The sequence below is a fragment of the Cheilinus undulatus genome, linkage group 14, assembly GCF_018320785.1.
Source record: "Cheilinus undulatus linkage group 14, ASM1832078v1, whole genome shotgun sequence".
Lineage (NCBI taxonomy): Eukaryota > Metazoa > Chordata > Actinopteri > Labriformes > Labridae > Cheilinus > Cheilinus undulatus.
In genome coordinates, this window is record NC_054878.1 from 47,654,746 (window position 1) to 47,677,266 (window position 22,521).

Sequence of the window (22,521 nt, forward strand, 5' to 3'; positions counted from 1 at the left end):
ATTTGAATATCTGCATGCGAGTGAATAATGTGTCACTTCACATCCATGAAATTCAGAACAGCACCTTTGTTAGATTTTGTCTGCTTACACACTGTCCTAACTAAACTCCAACACAGCTCATTATTCTGCCCCCATGATGGCAACAGCCGGGGTCGTACGTCGTCTCTACGTACCCCTCCGCCCGCGCCCTTATGAAGAGGATATTTAAGTCACAGGTCAAAGTCACTGTAACCTAAAGTCTTCTAAGCACAACATTTCAAGAGTAAAAGTTTGTTATATGAGAGGTGACTGTGTTATGAACCACCAGGTCAAATTTCAATCAGATAAAACATCTCTAAGTTTATAAATTAAGCTTCAAAATCATGAAAAATGAGGCAGTAAAGCGTTTCAGTAGTGTGTGTGAGAGCGTTTCAGTAGTGTGTGTGAGAGCGTTTCAGTAGTGTGTGTGAGAGCGTTTCAGTGGTGTGTGTGAGAGCGTTTCAGTAGTGTGTGTGAGAGCGTTTCAGTGGTGTGTGTGAGAGCGTTTCAGTAGTGTGTGTGAGAGCGTTTCAGTGGTGTGTGTGACAGCGTTTCAGTGGTGTGTGTGAGAGCGTTTCAGTGGTGTGTGTGAGAGCGTTTCAGTGGTGTGTGTGACAGCGTTTCAGTGGTGTGTGTGAGAGCGTTTCAGTAGTGTGTGTGAGAGCGTTTCAGTGGTGTGTGTGAGAGCGTTTCAGTGGTGTGTGTGAGAGCGTTTCAGTAGTGTGTGTGAGAGCGTTTCAGTGGTGTGTGTGAGAGCGTTTCAGTGGTGTGTGTGAGAGCGTTTCAGTGGTGTGTGTGAGAGCGTTTCAGTGGTGTGTGTGACAGCGTTTCAGTAGTGTGTGTGAGAGCGTTTCAGTAGTGTGTGAGAGACCATAAAATTTCAGTAGTGCCAAAAATGTGTTGAAAATTTTGTAAATTGGATTTAAAAGTGGGAGAAAGAGGGTCAAACTGGCAACAATCGGTTAACTGAGGCAGAGAAAAATTACAGACTTTTGCAGAAATTGGTTAAACTGGCAAAATGAGCATGACAAATGGTGAAATGTGGTTAAAATGAGTGTAAAAAAGGGTTAATAGTGGCAACAATGGGTCAACAGAAGCAACAATGGGTGGAAAGTGGCAAGAATTGGTTTAGAAGTGTCACAAACAGGCAGAAAAAAGGCATGGAAAGGGTTTGAAATTGACAAAAAAAGGGTTTACAGTGGCAAAAGGTGCTAGAAGGGATTAAAAAGTGGCAGAAATAAGTTAAAGTTGCCAAAAATTGTGGGGAAAAGTAATGAAAATGGGTAAGAATTGGTCAAAATCGGCGTAAGGTTGCGAAAATGGGTCCAAATTGTGTAGCAATTAATAAAAAGTGTTAAATAATAGTAAAAATATTGGGTTGGAAAAAATCATCTGAAAGATAATCATTTTTTTCAAGCATCTGGTGACTCCCTTCAATTGTCTCGCGACCCCCAAAGGGGTCTCGACCCCCACATTGAAAACCACTGCTCTAAGGTTTTGTTTCCTGGACTTTGTCACTAACTTTTGACGTCAGGTCTTGTCTTATTTGGCAGATATCTGTTTTTCTTTGACACTGTTCTTTTTTATGTAATTGTAGCTTGTCTGTGGTGGTGAGGTCGAGCGTGGTGAAGAAGCAGCAGGAAGAGTTCAATAATTCATAAGAAGGAGGAGGAGCTGAAGTTGGCAGAAAGCATACGGTCTATTTTTAGCAGCGTTTATCAGAGATGTGCTGATTAAAGTTCAACTAATCATACAGGATGAGGCTTTTTATGTTCTCTGATAAACTCGTCATGAATCATCCTGTTAGAGAATGGCTGCTTCACTGCACACCTGATATGTATGATGAATAATGTAATTTCCCAGGCTGCATGAATGCAGCACCGTTATCACCCTCATTAAAACCTGCGTGATGCTTTCATCTTTTGGTTTTATTGGAGTTTCTCAGATGGGTTCGAGGCCGAGGAGACTTCACTTCCCGTGGGCTGATGGAGGAGGGTCCTTGTTCATATATCGGCAGGTTTACAACTCTTCTTTCTGCAGTCAGACTCCATAAAACCCACACCGTTATTCTTTATGAGGACGTTCTTTAAGGTTTGAATCAGGTTTATCTGTTCTAACTCCTACCTCAGCCTGCACCAGTCTCTGCCCCAGAGACTTTTATGTTGGTTTTCTGAACGCAGGGACTGTTCAGACTCAAACATTTACTACTCAGCGCTCTCCTTCTTTTCTAGTCTACTCAGGCTGCATTTGTTTTTAGTGGCATTCAAACTAATAAAGGATTTAAGCTGGATAGATATGGTTAGTCTCACAGCTCCTGCAGACCCATCACAGAAGACCCCAGCCCTTATTGGTAGAAATTCACATCCATGTGGGCAACACCCCGTAGACCAGGGCTCATCAAGTACCTTTGCACGAGGGCCAGATTTAGTGTCGACAGGAACTCTGAGGGCCGGACTTTCAAATGCACAAAAATTAGATAAATAGTTAGGTCCGGTTAACATATTATTGTAGTGGTATTATTATTTTCTTTAAAAAGCTGGACGTTTTGAGTCATTACCAGTGAGATCTATCCCTGTTATCTGTCATGCAAATTTTGCCATCTCTGACCCATTTTAACCACTTTTCCTGCATGTTTTAACCCATTTGTGCCACTCTTTTATCCATTTTTGCCATTTTTCTTTTTTTTTGGCCACTTTTTAATAGGGGTGGGAGAAAAAATTGTTACCAGGGATGTCCCTATCCCGATCACATTTATCGGATCGAAGCCGATACTCAGCATTTTTAATTGATCGGCTATCGGCAATTTGAAAAAACTCGTTTTTATTTCTGTCTAGTTTTTTGGTTTGTCTTTATATTTTTTAAAATCCCAGTGACATAACTACACTTTGCCAGTTTGTCCTGATAAAAGGAGGTTTAGAGCTTGATCCTGGACCACAGGGTTGATGTTTTTAGGACAAAAAGTCCAGGAGAGACTAAAGGGTTAAAAGTAGCTGAGCACTCAGAGGGTTAAAGTCTGAGGTTTTGGTTCTGAACAACATTAAAATATCATTATTGATATCTGTAGCGGCTAAAATTGATTATCAGATTTCTGCAAAAGTCTGCAGGCCGAGATGTAAGGGGAAACTTTTATGGACCAGTAGACATTGCTGTCACTATCCTCTGACATCTATCTGTAACAGACACTAATGTGAATGCATGCATCTCTGTGAGATGATAAGAGACAGGAGGTAACACAGGAGAGGCATCTTCCTCATCAGTCGAACTAAATCCTGAACTTTCCTGCATGCTTGTGCAGAGGTGTCGTTAGTTTCTGAATACTATCTGCTGTAAATCAATCAGGAAACAGTGTCTTCTCTCTGTATCTCTGAAGACAAGACTGAGTGTCTGAAACAGATCTCTGTTGTTAAAAATGCTGACAGACGTAGATGTAGTTGTCCTGTGGTTTGGCTGACTGGTCCGGTGTGTGGGTTCAGACTGTGCTGCTGTGAAGCCAGTCCTTCACAGTGGTCCTCCATGGTTTTACTCTCTGTTAGGACTTGAAAGTTGTCTGGTGTATGACCAGCCTTGCAGAGATCTGACTATGGTGTGGGTGGATTCAGTTTTCTGAATCATCAGCTCTTTACTCTGACTTTCATCCTGGCTGTTCTGCAGAAATGAGCGGACTTTAATAGATGTAGTTTATGATGTGAAATCAATATATCGATCAGAGGCTGGAGCGCATTAGTCCAGCACGTTCAGCCCCTGTGGCCTGCAGCAGCACTCAGACATGTCTGATAGTGAAGCTTCCTGTGGGACTGTTTTGTATAATTGGCTGCTTTAAACAGAGATAGAGGACGGCAATACAGCGGTACAGAGAAAGCTAGCTGCTCTCACTGAGATGGTTGGAGGTACTTTTTGTTTGACCTGTGTGCTTGGAGCAGAAACGTTATCATGACCGTCTGATGCTTAATAGTGAGCCAGAAGCTCGGCAGACGTACTGTCCTCCTCTCTTTGTGGTTGAAGGTTTTTTTTTCTTACTTCCTGATCCATCTGTCGGTGCAGCTCTCACAAATGTTCCACCGAGGTCAGAGCTGCAGAGCCGTAGCTCATAAAATATTAGTAGATAGGCGGACGCTGTAGCCTGAAAGTCACAGCCGAGCTGACTCCTCAGGAAGGAGCAGCGCTCTCGGTGCTTAGGTAAGGGTTTCTTTAAATGTCGTTTAAATCAGGGGTTCTCAGCGTTGGGGTTGGGACCCATGAGACACTGAGAAGGAGTCTCCAGATGCCTTAGAACATAGGTTCTCAAAGTGTGGCCGGCGAGCCAGTGGCGGCCCGCAGAAACATTTCTGGCGGCCTGCAATTGTTAAGACAGGAAGCAGGGCACACCGAGACTGTTTGTTCTAAATAAGTTTTTACATATATTCTGAAATGGACTGTACACAGGACTGTTATATCCCAAATTTGACCGTAGAGGGGAGAAAACCCCTGGGATTCTGTGTGCATTACAATGTTTCTCAAGGTTATTTCAAGTTTTGCCAGGTTTAGCCTCATTTATTAATTAGAATGTGTTTATTGCACATTACTGGATGCAGACCAATGAATGCAAACTGTAGAGATGCAACCTGGTTATTAAAATGATTACAAATGGGATTTTTTTCCCGGCTTTTTCCAATTTTTTTTTTCTTGGGCGGCCCTCAGTCCAATGTTGGGTTCCTAAATTGCCCTCAGCTATCAAAACTTGGAGAACCCCTGCCTTAGAAAAATAAGATTATTTTTCTAAAAACAACAGCATTTATTAGATTGATTTTAGCTGCAGACTCTTTAATGGCCTGGTTTAGACCACAGAGATGTGCAGCTTGATTTTACAGCCCTGGCAATGAAACTCCATCAGCCTTGGGTCTCGGCGTGCTCCTGCAGGCCATCCACGGCTCTGAGTCAGAATGCAGCCGTGCAGAGGTCAGACCTTTTGCTGCGGCTTCTCCAGGACCAGAGGAGAGCTTTCCTTCCTATTGTTCTTATCCTGAGTGGGTGATCATTTCCAACCATGTGTTCAGGTTGTCCATTCTCTGGGTTTATCAGGGGCCATTCTCTGGGTTTATCAGGGGCCATTCTCTGGGTTTATCAGGGGCCATTCTCTGGGTTTATCAGGGGCCATTCTCTGGGTTTATCAGGGGCCATTCTCTGGGTTTATCAGGGGCCAGTTCTCTGGGTTTATCAGGGGCCATTCTCTGGGTTTATCAGGGGCCATTCTCTGGGTTTATCAGGGGCCATTCTCTGGGTTTATCAGGGGCCACTCTCTGGGTTTATCAGGGGCCATTCTCTGGGTATACTGGGGGTCCACAGACGGCTCCACTAGGTCAGCAGGAGGGTGTTTTCAGGGTTAAAGGTTATCACAGTGTGTTCATAGTGCAGCAGGAAAAGTTCTCCCATGGTTTAAAAGGGTTTTGATGAATCATCTTTAGAAGCGTTCTTTAAAACCAGACTTGAACCCGTGTCTCCTAGTTGTGGATCAGTGTCTCTGCTGTCACAAACACAACCCTCTCTTTTGTTCTGAATTTTCTTCTTTGTCCCTTTAGGAGCGATGAACACCTGAATCACGGGGGAATCAGACCTCTCCTCCATTCACAGGTTATCAGTCCAGGCTAATAAAAGCCTGGACTATACTCAGACAGCTATGCTTAAATGTCCATAATTGAATGTAATAGCTTCTTAGTGTGCTGCTCAGATAACTGTGGGGTAATTGAAGCTCTCATAGACGATCACTCAGAGCTCTTCTGAAGTTTACAGTTCAGCAGGAAGCCTGAGAGCTGCTGGATGTTAGCCTCAGCTCTGGGGGTGGAGACGGAGAGAACTACACTACTCAGGGATCAGTTAGTGAATTTAGTCAGATCAGCGAGGTCTGTGGTCAACTTTTAGGACTGGATTTGGTTTATGAAGGATTCCTAGGTCTTAGAATCCACCCATCAGCACAAATTCTGACACCATTTTTACTCTCCAGGTCAAACAGTGTTTACCTCTTTTGTGTTTCTTGTGTCAGAAATTCTAATCATTTTTTTCAACAAGTTCAGAAATATTTATAAATATTCAAAAATATTGTTGTTTACACCTCCACAAGTACAGACTGAAAAATACACCTAAGTTCCTGAAAAAGTGTAGAAGAATCCCAAAAGTTTCAGGGACACATTCCAGGTAAAATTCCAAAAATGTTTCCAGGAAGGTTCCCTAACATTGCCTGACGTTTACAGGGAAAATTCCTGAAATATTCCTGGAAACCTCCTGGAGAAGACTGCTGAAGGGGTTCTGTGAAAGTCCTGAAAACTACTGTCGGAAATTCCAAAGAGTTCCTTGTAGATTTTTTAAGATTTACGAGAAAAATATCAGAGAATATTACAAAATGTCCATAGAAACTCAAATATTGAGGCTAAATTACATAAAAATTCCTATCAGCATAGTTTACAGGGAAAATTCCTCAAAGATTTTCAGATAATTGAAAATGAAAGTTGCCAGAACCCATGTCATGTAGGGAGTTAGCTCCGCCCCTAAGTTTGGTTGGCCCTCCCCGCTTGGAAGAAAGTTCCGATCTCCTCTCAGCTGCCAGCTGAGGTAGGGATCAGGAGAACCACATCCATTTGCTGAGAGGGGCGGAGTCAGGGGCGGAGTCAGACAGCTCAGTGACATTCAAAGCCACAGACACAGAAACAGCTCGTTCTGATCAGGGCTGAAACAGAGGGGTTTTTAGACATGCAAACATTCAATACTGGTGTGTTTCTTCAGAAACAAACTTCACAGGCATATTTTGGGGACCTCTGAGACCATTACAATTGTCTTAAAGGGGTCAAATGTCCCCTTTAAAATAAGTCAGTCAAGTGCTTTTTTTGTTTCCTTGCTGCAAACAACAGAAAGAGAAACCAAAACGCTTCATACCCACCAGATGAGGACCACTGGTCTAGGAGGAATAGAGTAGAATAATAGGTATTTAAAGCATTTAGAATAGAGCAATACACAGTAATGTTTGAATTAAACTAATAATACTAAACCTGGCTGGTACGAGGGGCAGAGGGGGGTCATGCCACCCCGTCTCATTTCATCTCTGCTTTTTTGTCATTATTCATCAGCAGGACTTTTATTAAGACACTCAAACAGCATCACTTACTTTTAAAATGCTTCGCTTAAAAGACTGTTACCATTGCAGCTGAGCTGCATGTATGGATGCTTCTTTAGTGCAGCGGCACTGGAGTATCTACGGTGGCCTGGAAGTCCCACACCAGTACAGTCATGTGCATAAGTTTTAGGCATGTAGGGTGCTAGGGATTCACTGCAGGGCCTGATGGGCCACAACCGAGAGCTGTAGAGGGGGGCAGGAAGGCCGGAGTCAAGGTTGACACGTGTGTCAGCCAAGGTCAAGCTCAAAGGCATCCTGGTGATACGCCCAGGGGTCACTGGCAGTTTTTGGGCCCTTGCCGTGTCTACAGCACGCCCAGGGGCTCGTGGCAACTCACCCACCTGCCCAAACTCTACCCTAGGCTGTGCTTACTTCCCACGCCCACCCACAAGGTGTGGATCGTTTTCTCATACCCCTGGTGATGCACAAGGACATCCAGAGCTGGACTGGGGTTGTGTCAATCCACCTTTCTGCCTGACCGTGCCTTCAGACGGCTTACTCGCCACATCTATGCATGATCAGAAACCTGAGGACGGATGCAGATGGCTGCAATCCAAACACATGCAGCAGGAGTGCATATTCAGAACGCTTCGCTTCAAGTCTGATGGACTTTCTCCCAGGAAGACACGCTTTATAAAGACCAGGGACAGACATTAGTAACATCTATGGTGGATGTTTGACCCAAAATTCTAGATTCTGAATCAACATATTTACATGAAATAGTAAATATTAAATGACCAAAGCTCAGATTCTTCAAGTGCGTTAAAAAGATAGAAATGTTTTGGATTTTGGAAAAATGGCTAAAAAAACGACTGTAGATAGAGGAGCTTCCCTCCATCTTTGAGCCCAGTATTGTTCTCCTGGAGTTCTCTTCTAAAATCCTGTTGAAGTGGACTGTTAAAAGCAGCCATCAGTGACCTGATCCTCCATCCTCCCGGCTGTTTTTATTTCTGTCTCCCCGTCGGCAGAGCCTGAGAGTATTTGTGGTCGTCCCAGAGGGGAAACCCTTATTCTGTTACAGCATCGCCACGGTAACACAATCAGCTGAGAGTCTGACTCCATAACGCTGTAATTGGTTTGTTGGCTGCCACAAAGCTCCAGAGAGCGCCGACGCTCTCTCCTGTGAGTCAATAAGTTTAACCGTTTGAGGATGGCTGCTGTAGTCCAGCTTCAATGATTCAGCTCTGAGCGCCACAGAGCAACCAGACCGATGTAGACCAGTGGGACCCCTGGAGGGGGGGGGCTCTCTCCTCTGATGGTGTCAAAAATTAGATGTTTATATTAAAAATAAAATAAAATAAAATATAGGGAGAATTTGTTGTTCTGGTCAAAAAAGTCAAAATTCAGGTGGGAAAAAAAATCCATATTTTTGAGATCATAAAGTCTTACATTTACAACATTTCAGAGTTTTAAAAGTCTTAAATTTTGACATAAGAAACTCAAATATTTAAAGTTTTTTAAATCATAAATTTATATCAGTGTAAAGTATGGCTGGGCAATTCATTGCTAGTGAGATTAAATTGCAATATGGACTGCAGCAAATTGCAGAAGGTGCAATATTTTTTTTACCTGAAATTTTAAGGTGGAATGAGTCTGTAGTAACAGGGGGTTTCTTAATTATTATTTTATTTTAAAGTTGGGCAGTTTCACAATGAATATGGCATATTTGAGAAGGCTTTTATTTTGAAAGTCCACATTAGATTGCCTTGTTACAGCGCCAGATTTATTGTGGGGTCTCCAACTATCTATCTAAGGTAGCATGAGTCTATGGTAACAGGGGGTTTCTTAAATATTGCTATTAATATTGAGAAGGCTTTTAAAATAAATACCAGTGTAAAACATTTTTGCAGCAGAAATGTTATGCATTACATGTCATGCAATCATTGAAGTGCCATTTTTTAAAGAATAGTCTACAAAAAAAACCTACTTTGTAGGATTTTCTTACTGAATATGAGAATGATATCAAATTGATCACTCCCTTCAATACAAGAATTCATGTCCAATTTGCAATACGAGTCAAAATCATTACAATTAGATATAAAATTAGATTAAAATTGTTTATCCTTATTTAATATTGTGTTGGTTATAATATAGAATAATTTATAGATTGTGTTTGTTAAAAAGTACATAACATGAGGAACTTTAGAAATAAGTGCATTTCAAACCGCAATCACAATGCTGGGGGAAAAAAATCACAATTAGATTATTTTCCCAGATCATTCAGCCCTAGTGTAAAGTCAACAATTGCCAAGAAACCATATTGAAAATGGTGGTCATAATTTGACTTTTGGTCTTTATAATGTCAAGAAATTCTAATCCAGGGTTTAGGCACATTTCCAGATTTTAAAGCCTTAAAAATTCTTTTTTTTCTTATAAATCATCTTTTTAAAAATGGATTTTTTTTTCTTAAAATTAGCATTTCTTCTTTTCTAGAGTGCCCCTAATACACTGTCATAATAATGGATATTTTGGACACAGTTCTTTTGTCAAGAACAAGTAAAACTGTAGGTCCATTTAGTGTAATAAATATATAATATATATAATATAAATAAATATATATTTATTAATATAATAAATATAGTTTATTGTATGATGAGTTGTCCTGACTGATAGTAGGGTATGATATTAAAGAATTTATGCTTGAATTTGTTAAAAAGAAAGATGAGGAACCTAATAAGAATCACGTATTAAATCACAATATTGGGGGGAAAAAAAATCGCAAGTAGATTTATTTTGCAAAACGTTCAGCCCAAGTTCAAATGTGGGCCATGTTTCAATTAATGCTTAGAATTTCACATTTCACATACAAATCTCTCCATGCTCTGGCTCCCCAGTACCTTTCTGATCTCCTCCATCCATACACACCATCCCGCAACCTTCCATCTTCAGACACCGGCCTACTTTCCATGCCCAAAACCAAACTCTGAACCTATGGAGACAGAGCCTTCAGTGCTGCAGCTCCCACCCTCTGGAACACTCCTGCAGACATCCATCTCTGGACATTTTCTAAAAACGTCTCAAGCACCACCTGTTCACCACAGCCTACAGTCTTCACTAAACCAGCCCTCACACTCATCCTACCCTCACACAGTTTGTCCATGTCTATGTGTTCCTGTAAAGCAACCTTGGTTTCTTGAAAGGCGCTACATAAATTCAAGATATTATTATTATTACTATAATTTGCTGTGACCAATCAAAAATGGACTGCTGGCCACATTTGGCCCCCGGGCCATAGTTTGGACACCCCTGGTTTAAATGAATATATGAGACTTTTAGCTGCTTGTTGGAGGGAAATTAAATGTGCTGTGCAGCTGAACTTTTATGTGAAATAAAGAACCTGCTGATGTCGGAAACACACCTCTGACTGTTTCTATGTCATGTTTTCCAGAGCCTTCCGAGCAGTGCGATGGAGGATGGGAAGCCGGTGTGGGCGCCCCACCCAGCGGACGGGTTCCAGCTGGGAACGATCGTGGACATCGGCGCCGACAGCCTCACCATCGAACCTCTCAAACAGAAGGGAAAGGTGAGAGAGCCCAGAGAGTCTCAGAATAGCTGGGACGCCTTGCTTCTCTTTCCTGGATCTCCTTCTAATTTCCCATCCAGCCTTGTTTGATTCGCTCGCCGTGTTAATGATTAAACATCTAAGCCGATGCCTCGCTTGGGAGCCAATAAACATCCTCTGCTCAGTGGTTCAGCCCCAGACGGAGAGGTTAATGGCCTGCAGGTCTAATGTGTTTAAGCAGAAAATTAACGAGTGGATGTTGAGTGGAGTGGCTCTTCACGGTCAGACAAGCAGACTTTATCGAGTCATCTCCGTGATAATTCACTTCTCTGCTGGTTCAGGTGCCGTCTCGCCCTCGGTAAAGCTTTTACTGTCACTTAGAGCCCGTCGCCATGGTAACCCCCAAAGCTTGGTGTCCGTCTCGGTGGGTAATCTTTTCCCAGAATGCTTCAGTGACCGAGGGCTTCCTTTGAAAGAGGCTCCCCTGCTTTTCTGTGTGCTGTCGGCCCATAAAACAAACAACTGTCAGTTTAAGGGAACATGGATCTCATTACAGACGCCGTGGTTAAACCGAGGCCTCGCCATTATTTTCCTCAGGCATTTAAAGTTAGAAACAATATTTCATGTTCTGTTTTACTCTTCTTTTTATTACAACATGCCTACTGGAGTCTGGTTTTGCTCCAGATTTCTGCTGGGTTAAAGAAGGTTTTCTGGGGGTTTTCTTGTAGAAAGGCCTCTTTATGGTGGATTTTTCAGAACTGAACTGTTACTCAGGTCTATGCAGGTGCTGGTTTAGCTCAGTGGTTGGAGCAGACGCTCACATACAGAGGCTGTAGTCCTAAAACACACTGGTCAGTTTCCAGTCTAACAGTTCAAATCCTGGGAGGAAGCTGGAGCAATCAAGTCACTTTCTGCAGATTAAAAAGGTGCAAACGAGTGATGTTTCAGTGCACAATGCATATGAATCAGAGTCAGAGCATTAGACTGTTGCACATTATTAAAGTGCAGTTAGTGACCCCACCTTTTTGTCTATTTTAGTCACTTTTCACTCATTATCCCCCACCTTTTTGCTGTTTTTTTCAATTTTAGTTATTTTCACATATTATCCCCCACTTTTTGCTGCTTTTTGCCAATTTTAGTCACTTTTCACTCATTATCCCCCCATGTTTTTGCTGTTTTTGCCAATTTCAGTCACTTATCACACATTTCCCCCCTACCTTTTTGCTGTTTTTGTAAATTTTAGTTATTTTTCACTCATTTTCCCCCACTTGAAAAGGGGTTAAAAAAAATGAAAAAATTGTTGTAAAGTGGCAACGGTGTAATTTAAAAGTTTTTTAGGGCATCTGGAGACCCCATTTCAGTGTCTCATGATCCCAAAGAGGGTCCTGACCCCAAGGTTGAGAACCACTGGTTTAGGTATCTATTCATATGGGGGTTTCTCACCATGCACTCCCTGGAAAGTCAAAGCTGCTGCTGACTAACCCAGGGAGCATCTTTAGAGCAGAGCCTTCTCCGCCAAGTTAAAATGTTTATCCATTTTGCAATAAAATGGTTAAATGTTTGAGTGTTCCTGGCTGGTTGTAGGTTATGATATAGAATAATTTATTGCTTGAATTTGTTGAAAAATGCACAAGTCAAGGAACCCAATAAGAATTGCATATTAAATCGCAATATTGGGGAAAAATATCTCAGATTATTTTTGCAAACCTTTTGCATAGCTATAGTATTGAGCCTGTTTTGCAGTGTTTTCTTGGAGTAAAATTCAAAGACATCAGCTTTTCTTGTACACTACAAACATGATTCTGTCACACTTGGATGTGTCCTCTTCAGATCTGCCCTCGGAGAGTTTCCGGGCTGCAGCCGAGGCCTCCGACAGTCCGAACAATGCCCCGTCTGTCTGTCCGCGGCCGGTTTGTGCCAGTGCGTGACGATGTGCTCAGTCTCTGGCAGGCGTCCTGTGATGGACGTCAGGAGAGAGACGGAGAGAGCGATACTGGGTCATACTGTCAGTCACAAAAGACGACTCTTTATCCTGCACGCTCTGTGAGAACCACAGGATGTTGATCTAAATCACCTTTAAGATGGAGACATCGGCCAGTTTGAACAGTTTTTAGAGAGGTGGGAACATCAAAATGCATGGAGAGGATGTGGCTTTTTTCACGACTATGCCAACAAGCTTGGGGTGCCTCTCACAAACCACAAGTTGTGGTTCAGTACAGTCTGTCACACTCATGCATTTCCTCAGCTGATGAAAGCTGTAGAGCTGTTAGAGCCTTTATAGGGGGGTTAAACTTTTTACATCTCACTAAAGTTTGTCAGTCCTGCAAGAATTAGAGGGTGAACAGTGTTTAGATTTTTCTCTCCAAATATTGGCCTTCATCACCTCCCTCTCTCCCTCTCCTGTCTCTCCGTTCTCTTCACGCGTAGCTGTGTTGTGGAATCCGTCCAGTTTGGGCAGAGAATGTGGAACATGCCACCACTGGAAAGAATGAGCCGACTGTACGTCACCTTGGCGCTGGTGGAGCCGGAGGCCTGCAGCGTCTCTTTAAACGGGCAGATTAAAACAAAAGAGGGCCCGGCTCTGCAGACGGAGCTTGTCAGAGCCTTCAGGAGCTGGCACGCCTCCCTCTGCAGAACACGGAAGTCACATGTGTCCTCATGAAGCCTCTGATTAGTTCAACATGCCTGACTTCAGTTACAACAGTGTAGAAGGGAGACAGACTAAAAAGAGCCAATCAGAACGAGATCTTTCATACCTCATGTGTGGTGCCGTCCAGCTGTACACCCTGTGCAGGGGCGACTGTTGTTCAGTGGGTAGAGCAACCAGGAGGTTGTTGGTTTGATCCCCAGCTCCTGCAGACACCTCACTTGTTTGTCAGTGGGTGTTGGAAAGGGATGAGCTGATATTGATGGTCCGTTTTCTCTGTAGCCAGTGTGTGACTGTCAGGTGATTATAGTGTCATTGATAAGAAAGGATGCCCAGCCCAAATGGGCTTACACGACCCCATAACTAATACGAAATGACGAGGAACCAAAAATAGATGCTTGATGGAATTATACTCGTCACCTGGACTTTTTGTCTCAAAAAGCTTATAAAGCATCAACCCTGTGGTGCTCTGTGGGGGTCATCCAGTACATCTGCACAAGGGCCAGATTTAGTTTTGACAGAAACTCTGGGGGCCGGGCTGTCAAATACCCAAAAATTAAATAAACATTTTGGTCTGATTGAAATATTGTTGTAGTAGTATTTGTAATTTTTTTTTCAAAACACAGAACATGTTTAGTTATTACCAGTGAAATCTATCCCTATTATCTGTAATGCAGCAGACCACATGGAGACAGGCCTGACAACAGGATTGGCCGGACCCCTGAAAATTCAAGAGAACGGGCCCTCCACAATTGTCATTTAGCACCAATATTAACTTATTTTGACACTTTTAGCCTGTTTTTGCCTCTTTAACCCAATTTTTCAAGATTTTAAACCCCTTTTGAACCACTTTTCCCACGTTTTATCCCCTTTGTGCCACTTTTTATCCATTTTTGCCACATTTCTTCAATTTTTGTCATTTTTTAACCCATTTTTGATCATTTGTGCCCCTTTAATCCATTTTTTTCTATACCTTAACCCATTTAAATCACTTTTCCTGCATGTTTGATTCCCTCTGTGCCACTGTTATCAATTTTTCCAATTTTTAACCCCTTTTCATAACTTTTTTGCTGTATTTTTTGTCATTTGTAACCAATTTTTGATACCTTTTGCCCCCTTTTTTCTTTACCCTTTTACCATTTTTTGCCACATTTAAACCTCTTTTCACAACTCTTCTGCCAATTTTTGTCCTTTGTGCCACTTATCACCCATTTTTGCTACTCTCTATTCTCTTTTCACCACTTTATCTGGTCATTTTTGCAACACCTCTGCCAACCTAAAAACAGAACAAATGTGAAGTCATTCTAAAACTTTTTCTACATTAATTGTTTGTGGGATGGATTTAACATTTGCAGCCATTTAAAGCCAAAAGATACTCTTTAAACCAAAACATCTTTCTTTACTCTGAATTTAATGATCTTTCAGGGGCCAGACGGGAAGCTTTGGGGGGCCTGATGTGGCCCCTGGGCCGCCAGTTGATGATCAGTGTACTACAGTAATGTCACTTGATTTTTAAAAACGTTATAGGACTCTAAAGACAACAGAAAAAACAAATCAGAATTTGAAACTCAAGATTTTTATTTATAACACAGAAACATTAGTGACTAAGCCTTTTCTTTGCACAGACTTGATCTCCATCTCTTGGGGACAAAACAGTGAAAAAATAAACATTCTGTCCTTAACGGTTTTCAAAAATATCCAAATATAAACAAAGAAAAATTCCAACGCTTTTTGCAGTGAGATTCATTTGTGCCATTCCTCAAAGCAGTAGAGACGCAACTGGTCGACTGCCCCTCCCACAATGCAATGCGATAAACAATATGGTGATGCTCTGGGCAGAAAGCCAAATAAAGTGATTGAAAATGCATAAAAAATAGATAAAATGATGCTTTTTATGGGATCTAACAATGTGGATTCAATCTTTAAAGACCCTGAACAGCCACTGAAGCTCCGGGCTCACTATAACGGCGTCCTTTAGGGGTACAGAGACATGGAGGGTAGCAAACGAATGACAAGAAGGTCAGCTTTCAGGGGAAATAAGAGCAATCGTCTATGACTTACGGTTCCAAAGATTTCAACGTTTTCATAAACTTGTCACTTCTTGTTATTTACGACAGCGGTGTTCTCAGAGACCCAGAAAGTCAGCCAAGTTCTGAGCTCGCTAGAAAATGTTCGGTAAGAGCTACGAATGCATGGAGAACATAATCAGAAAGGCACAATGGAGAGCTTTCAGATAAAAAAACAATTAAGTGCCTACGACCTACGTTTCAGGTGTTACCAAGTGGTTTTTAAAGGAGGTGCCTGCAGGAGGGTTAGGGTTAGGGACTGGGAAATGACAAACAGGAAAGAAGCTACGTGTTTGACTCCAACCTGAGCTGCTAACGTGAAGGACTAAAGCCTCTGAGCGCGGGGTGCAACTTAACAATCATACCAACAGCACCCCAATGATGGGACATTTGGTTAAACAATAAGGGGCTTATTATGAGAGGGATCTTTTTAAATCCACCGGACTCAAACATGAACTTCCCCTCTCTGAGAACAGAATTTCCTCCTCAGTTCTGCAGGTCAGACACACGTTTGGTTGTTTGAGTCTAGTGGCCATGAAGAGAGAGACTGTTATCTACATAAACAGAATTCCTCTGTCTGTAAAGCTCTGTCTCTGCTGTTGGTGTGAAACATGTTTCTGACTGTGGGTTAATAATTCAGAGTTTTGGCTCGGTGCTGTTGAGGTGTTGACTTCTCTCTGAACTGTCCCGACTTTTCTGACTCTGCTCCCATTTCTCCAAATAATTCATCAGCTACCGGAGCAGCTGCTACTTCATCTCTGTGGGACGAGCTTTTTGTTTTGGCTGACGTCTTTAAAAAAAGACTGAAATCATCTGGGATCAGGGCGAGAAGGGATTTTCATACTAGGGAAGAATTCATCACTCAAGAAAAATAATATTGAAGATAAAAATATACATATATAGAATTTTCTTCCGATCTGTCACTCTTCTCATTCATACTTCTAATCCCTCAGATTTCTGATTAAATATCCTCCATAAATCCTCCTCTGACCTTTCTTTTCCACTATTCCTCTTCTCTCTTTTTATTCAGTCTTAATCCTGATTTCTGCTGAAAGTGTTGGTACAGTAAATGTTTGCCTTTATCATTCCTAATCTTTGTCTTTGACTCATCCAAACACCTCTCTTTTATTTCCAGACATTTTTGGCTGCTGTAAACCAGGTGTTTCCTGCAGAGGATGACCCTAACAAACATGTGGAGGATAACTGTGAGTGTCTTCTTACATCTTACCCACACAGCCTCCTCTAGTTAACACTCATCACTGCTACAACCCAATCTTTATGGTTTGACTGTTGGAAAATGAGGCGTCTGTATGCAAGGTCCTGTTTGTATATTGCATTATTATTACACATTGCAATTATTTATTAAAACTGCTGTTTTAAGAATATATGCAAGAAAAACAAAACAATTTCATCAGTGAGTAAAAGGTTGAATGTTCTGAACTCTTTCAGCCTCGTTTTTGAAACAAAAAAATTTTCTATTAACCCTTGTGCCCTCCTCGGGCATTTTTGGCCATTTTTCTCAACTTTTTAAAAAAAATTGTCATCATTTTGTCAGTTTTACAGCTTGCGGCATAAATTTTTACCGGAACTTTTCTTTCTAGTTTAATTTTTGAAATCCAACATGTTTTACTCTTAAACGTCATTCAGACTCTCTCAATGAATTTTGTACCCTCTGGACACCTTCAAGGCCAAAAATGTACAAGTGCAGAAAAACTGCCATTAAATCAGCATACATCAATATTTTTTTCTACTTTTTTTTCATAAATCTCTTCAACAACTTTAGACCTGCTCAAAACTACCAAACATTCAATAATTCTCAGAATTGTAACCCTTTTAAACTCCCACAAAACTCTCCATAATATAACAGGCAAAAATACAAGAATTTGGTGCATGGTCCTACAATGAGTAAATGGTTGAATCTGGTGGAATATGGTAAAAATGTCAAATTTCACTAGACTTCTTCACATTGAAATGCTGACATTAGAGAATGCATGATTTTATACTGCAACTACAGTGACATTAAAAAACCTGGTTTTAATGGAAGTCAATGGGGGCATTTTTGACTCGAAGATGTCCAGAGGGTATTTCTGACATTACGTAAAAAATATTAATGCAGTCAAATCAATTTTGTTGCTAATCTTTGACCCATCCAAGACTCTCATCACCCCCAAAGCCCCATCGTTCTACTATTAATTTCATAGAAAATAATTCACTTTTTCTGGTTTTTTTTTGTAAAAAATAGAATATTTCAAACAATCAAACTGGCATTTAAAGAGTTAAAATCTTGAAAATTATGTAATGTTTGATAGATTTGAGCAGGTCTGAAGTTGTTAAAGAGATTTATAAAAAAAAAAAAAGTAGAAAAAATACTGATGTATGCTGATTTAATGGCAATTTTTCGGTACATGTACATTTTTGCCTCGAAGGTGTCCAGAGGGTAGTAAATTTGAGGAGGGCACAAAGGTTAAATTTGGACTTTTCTTAGTTTTACTTCTAGAGAATTATATAACTTTTACATATCAGTACAGTGCCTATAAAAAGTATTAACCCCCTCACATGTTTTACCCTTTTATTTTTTTAATAAATCAGCCATCTTCAAAGTAATGTCAATTAAATTAAAATCTGTAATGTAAAATGAGTGACTGCATAAATTTTTCCCCCTTCTAGTCAGTAGAGTCACCTTTTGGCTGCAGTCACAGCTCTGAGTCTGTGTGGATAGGAATCAGTCAGGCTCAAACATCTGGACTCAAGCCTTCCAGGCATGATGCTGCTGAGAAGCATCCCCACAGCATGATGCTGCTGAGAAGCATCCCCACAGCATGATGCTGCTGAGAAACATCCCCTACAGCATGATGCTGCTGAGAAACATCCCCACAGCATGACGCTGCTGAGAAACATCCCCACAGCATGACGCTGCTGAGAAGCATCCCCACAGCATGACGCTGCTGAGAAACATCCCCACAGCATGACGCTGCTGAGAAACATCCCCACAGCATGATGCTGCTGAGAAACATCCCCACAGTGGGGATGGTGTGTTTGTGGTGATGTCAGTGTTTGGCGTCTTGTCTGATGGTCAAAAAGCCCCAGAACTTTCTTCCTCTTGACCATGGAGTCTCCCACAGTCCTTCTGGTGAACTCTAGTCCAGATTGAATCTGAGTTTTCTTCAACAGTGTCTTTCTCTTTGCCACTCTCCCATAAAGCTCTGACTGGTGAAGAACCCGGCCAACAGTTGTTGTCTGCAGAGTCTCTCCATCTCAGCTGCTGAAGCTTGGAGCTCCTTCAGAGTAGTCATAGGTGTCTTGGTGTCCTCTCTCACTAGTCTCCTTCTTGCACGCCCACTCAGTGTGTGAGGACGGTCTGATCTAGGCAGATTTACACATGTGACATATTCCTTCATTTCTTCATGATGGATTTAACTGAACTCTGGGGGATGTTCAGAGACTTGGTAAAATTTTTTGTCTCCACCCCTTGACTTAGACTTTTCAATCACCTTTTTTCTGAGATTCTTGGAGTGTTCTTTTGTCTTCATGGTGTAATGGTAGCCAGGAGTACTGATTTATCTGGACTTCTGTTGAATTATGTCAATCACTTTAAAGGGGGTGAGTATTTATGCAGTCACTTATTTTACAGATTTTTTTAGATGTTGGTGGAACAATTACTTGAGATTTTTTATGACACGCCTCTTTATTCTGTTGACGATTGTTTGCATGCTAAATAATTATAATTGAATTGTTGTTTATGCAGCTTGTCTTTCCTGTTTGAGTGACTTCTGTCTTTTTCAGGTTCTTTGATGTACTTGAATGAAGCGACGCTGCTCAACAACGTCAGAGTGAGATACAGCAAAGACAAAATTTATGTAAGAGATGGCATTCAAAAAGAAATGTTAATTTATTTATCCCAGGATAGACTCCTTTAAGAGGTTGTTTATTTTAAGGGGTCACAGACAAAGACACACACACACACACACACAGAGCAGAGTACAGTAATTATTCAGTATGACACAAAAGACTAGAGAAAAACAAGATCCCATTAAGACAGACAAAATACATACTTGTTCCTTTAGAGCAGTGGTTCTCAGCCTTGGGATTGGGACCCCCTGTGGGGTCACAAGACACTGAGAGGGGGGTCCAGATGCCCCTATTTTAACCACATTTCATCATTTGATTTGCCCAGTTTTGGTAGTTTAACCAATTTCTGCCCATATCTGCCTATTTTTTCTTTCTTGGTTAACCCTTTGTTGCCAATTTATATCAATTTTTCATCCCATTTCACCAAACTTCCACCCATTTTTGCCAATTAAAGCCACATTTAAACAGCCTTTTACCACTCTTTATGCCCCCTTTTTGCCTTTTCTAATCCGTTTCTGCCACTTTTAAAATTTAACTTCAACACCTTTTCCAACATTTTCTTGCCATGATTAACCCATTTTAGCAATTTTTAAACCATTTTCTTTTTTCTTTTTTTTTTTTTTTGGACAAAAAGGATTTCAGATTTTTAAGAAGGCTTTTTACTACACAGATGATTAAAAGAATATGTTTGTAGCTTTGATAAGAGTGGTTATTATTCAGGTTAAATATAAAATATGGATATCACAGCTTAACTTTGCAATAGACCAGGGGTTTTCAAAGTGTGGCAGACCGAGCCTCCCCTAAGAATAAGTTATTGATTCGGTGGACCCCCACCCACAAAAATGAGTCAAATTGAAAAAAACAAAAACAAAAACAAAAAAAACAACATTTACAACATTTATGTCTAATCTTAAAACATTTTTAACATTAATATATTTTGGATATTTTGTTTTGGAAATGTCCTTAAACATCTGCCTTTCCCTCTTATTTCTTTTTCCTCATTTTTTCCACTTTTATCCCATTTTGTCCTTTTTCACCTTTTTGCCCATTTAAGCTACGTTTCATCATTAAATATCCTTTTTTTTTCTAAATTTTTTGCTCATTTTTGCGACATCTTTTTGCCACTTTTTCCCTGTTGTTTGCCACTTTTATCCCATTTTTTGCCACTTTTTGTCCATTTAAACTACCCTTTGCCATCACATACCACTTGTTTCCTCTTTTTTTGCCCATTTTTGCCACTCATGACTGCTTTTTGCCCATTTAAATCATTTTCCACTCATTTTTGTCACTTCTCACGAATTGTTTCTACTTTCTGACCATTTTTCAACTTTTCTCCCCATTTTCACCATTTTTTTGCCGCTTTTGACCATTTTGCCACCTTTAACTTATTTTTATTGGTACTTCAAGCTGTTTTTGCCTCTTTTTACCTCTTAGATTGTGGCTCTTGCAAAGGTATTTTCAGTAATTTGGCTCTTTAGTTGAGTAACACTGCTCTATAGCATAGTCCTTATAGTAACTATAAGTTTATCCATTTTGCTCAATGCACAGCAGAGGTTAGCAAAGCAAATCACCTTTTTTCTGGTTTATAGTTCCGCGCCTCCCCTGAAGCTCTGTGGCGCCCCCCAGGGGAGGCCCGCCTCACACTTTGAAAACCACTGCAGTAGACCATGGTTTTTGCTGACCTCCATGCAAGAAAGCTCATACATTATCTCCCTTTATGGACGGCCTTGTCCCCACATGACTATTCTGAGTTGTACATGGCTGTGTTCAGCCACCTTCAGGTACAGTGGGGGTCCCCGGTCTCTGGCACCTTTACTTCGGGGGTCACGGGCTGAAAAGGTTGAGAACCATCACCTTAAAAGCACTCGCAATAAAAAAATGAAAGTAAATGGGCAGAGATTTCACTGAACTAAAAATCTGCAATAACTTCCGCTTCATTATTCTGCAAAATCAACAATACAGCGCTCCATGAAAAGCTGCAAAAAAGGAGCAAATTAATGCCAGAAAACCTCCAGAAGGCTCATTAACATCAGCAGAACTAGTCCAACAGTCCCCTCCTTCACTATCAGACACACAGAGCTGCTGTGCAGAAACACGACTACACATCAGAGCTGAAGGAGACCTGATGCAACATTATCCAGGTCTGTTTGTTTTAACCTGCCTGCAGCACCTTTGGGTGGAGCACTGGCACACACATGCAGATAATTACATGCAAACACTTGTCTGCACTCTCACCTCTCTGCCCCCGCTTAAAGACATGTCTCATGTCTCTCTCTGCAGGCTGTAATGATAATAATAGCTATGTAACTGGTTAATAAAGTCACTGGTGCTGCTCATAGAGCTTTAGAGATATTACAAATAAATACACAATCAAACAAAAATATGACTGTCAGGACAATCTCTGCTAAAATGATCAACATAAGAGAAAAAAGCTTATAAGAAGTTATTTTTTATTCAGTCCATGTGAATCAAGCAGGGACTCTGCATGCACACATTCACATGTTAACTAGGGCTGAATGAGTTTTAAAAATATTTAAATTAAATTATTTACACTCATATTGCAAACTCTACATCGGGGTCATAAAGTACATCTGCTCAAAGGCCAGATTTATTCTCCACAGAGACCCTGGGAGCCAGACTTTCAAATACTCAAAAATTAAAGAAATATTTTGGTCTGATTGAAACATTATTGTAGTAGTATTTGTATTTTCTCTCAAAACGCAGGACATTTTTAGTCATTACTGGTGAGATCTGTCCCTATCTATCCCCATTTTTGAAACTTTATCCCCTTTTTGATGCTTTTTGCCCATTTTTTCCTCTCTAACCAATTTTGCAAGATTTTGACCACTCTTAAGCCCTTTTCCTACATGTTTTTCCCACTCTTTTATCCATTTTTGCCACTTTTAACCCCTTTTCATTACATTTTTTCAACAATTATTGCAACTTTTAAATCAATGTTCTCTTCTTTTCACCCGTTTTGCCATTCTTCAACCCCTTTTGCAACTTTGCCTGGCTATTCCTGCTGTTTTTGCCACTTTTAACCCATTTTTGATAATTTCTGCCTCTTTAACTTATTTTTTTCAATTCTTCAGCCCATTTTAAACCACTTTTCCTGCATATTTTATCCTTTTTGTGCCACTCTTTTATCAATTTTTGCCACTTTTCTTCTATTTTCCACTTTAACCAGTTGTCGTTAATTCATTGCACTATTTTTTGCCATTTTTAGTGCTTTTTCCCACTTTTTTACACTTTCACCAATTTTTGCAAGATTTTAACCCCTCTTAACCCCTTTTCCTGT

At 40.8% G+C, this 22,521-nt stretch overlaps 1 protein-coding gene across 1 annotated transcript in view; it reads left to right on the top strand.

Annotated features, from left to right (window-relative positions):
* Positions 1-22,521, top strand: part of myo6a (myosin VIa) — a 232,260-nt gene that overhangs the window by 28,320 nt on the left and 181,419 nt on the right. The window contains exons 2-4 of the mRNA XM_041805103.1: positions 10,548-10,682; positions 16,510-16,579; positions 19,158-19,231. Coding sequence (XP_041661037.1) covers positions 10,566-10,682; positions 16,510-16,579; positions 19,158-19,231 — 261 coding nt within the window. The 5' untranslated portion in view covers positions 10,548-10,565. The remainder of the gene's footprint in view (positions 1-10,547; positions 10,683-16,509; positions 16,580-19,157; positions 19,232-22,521) is intronic.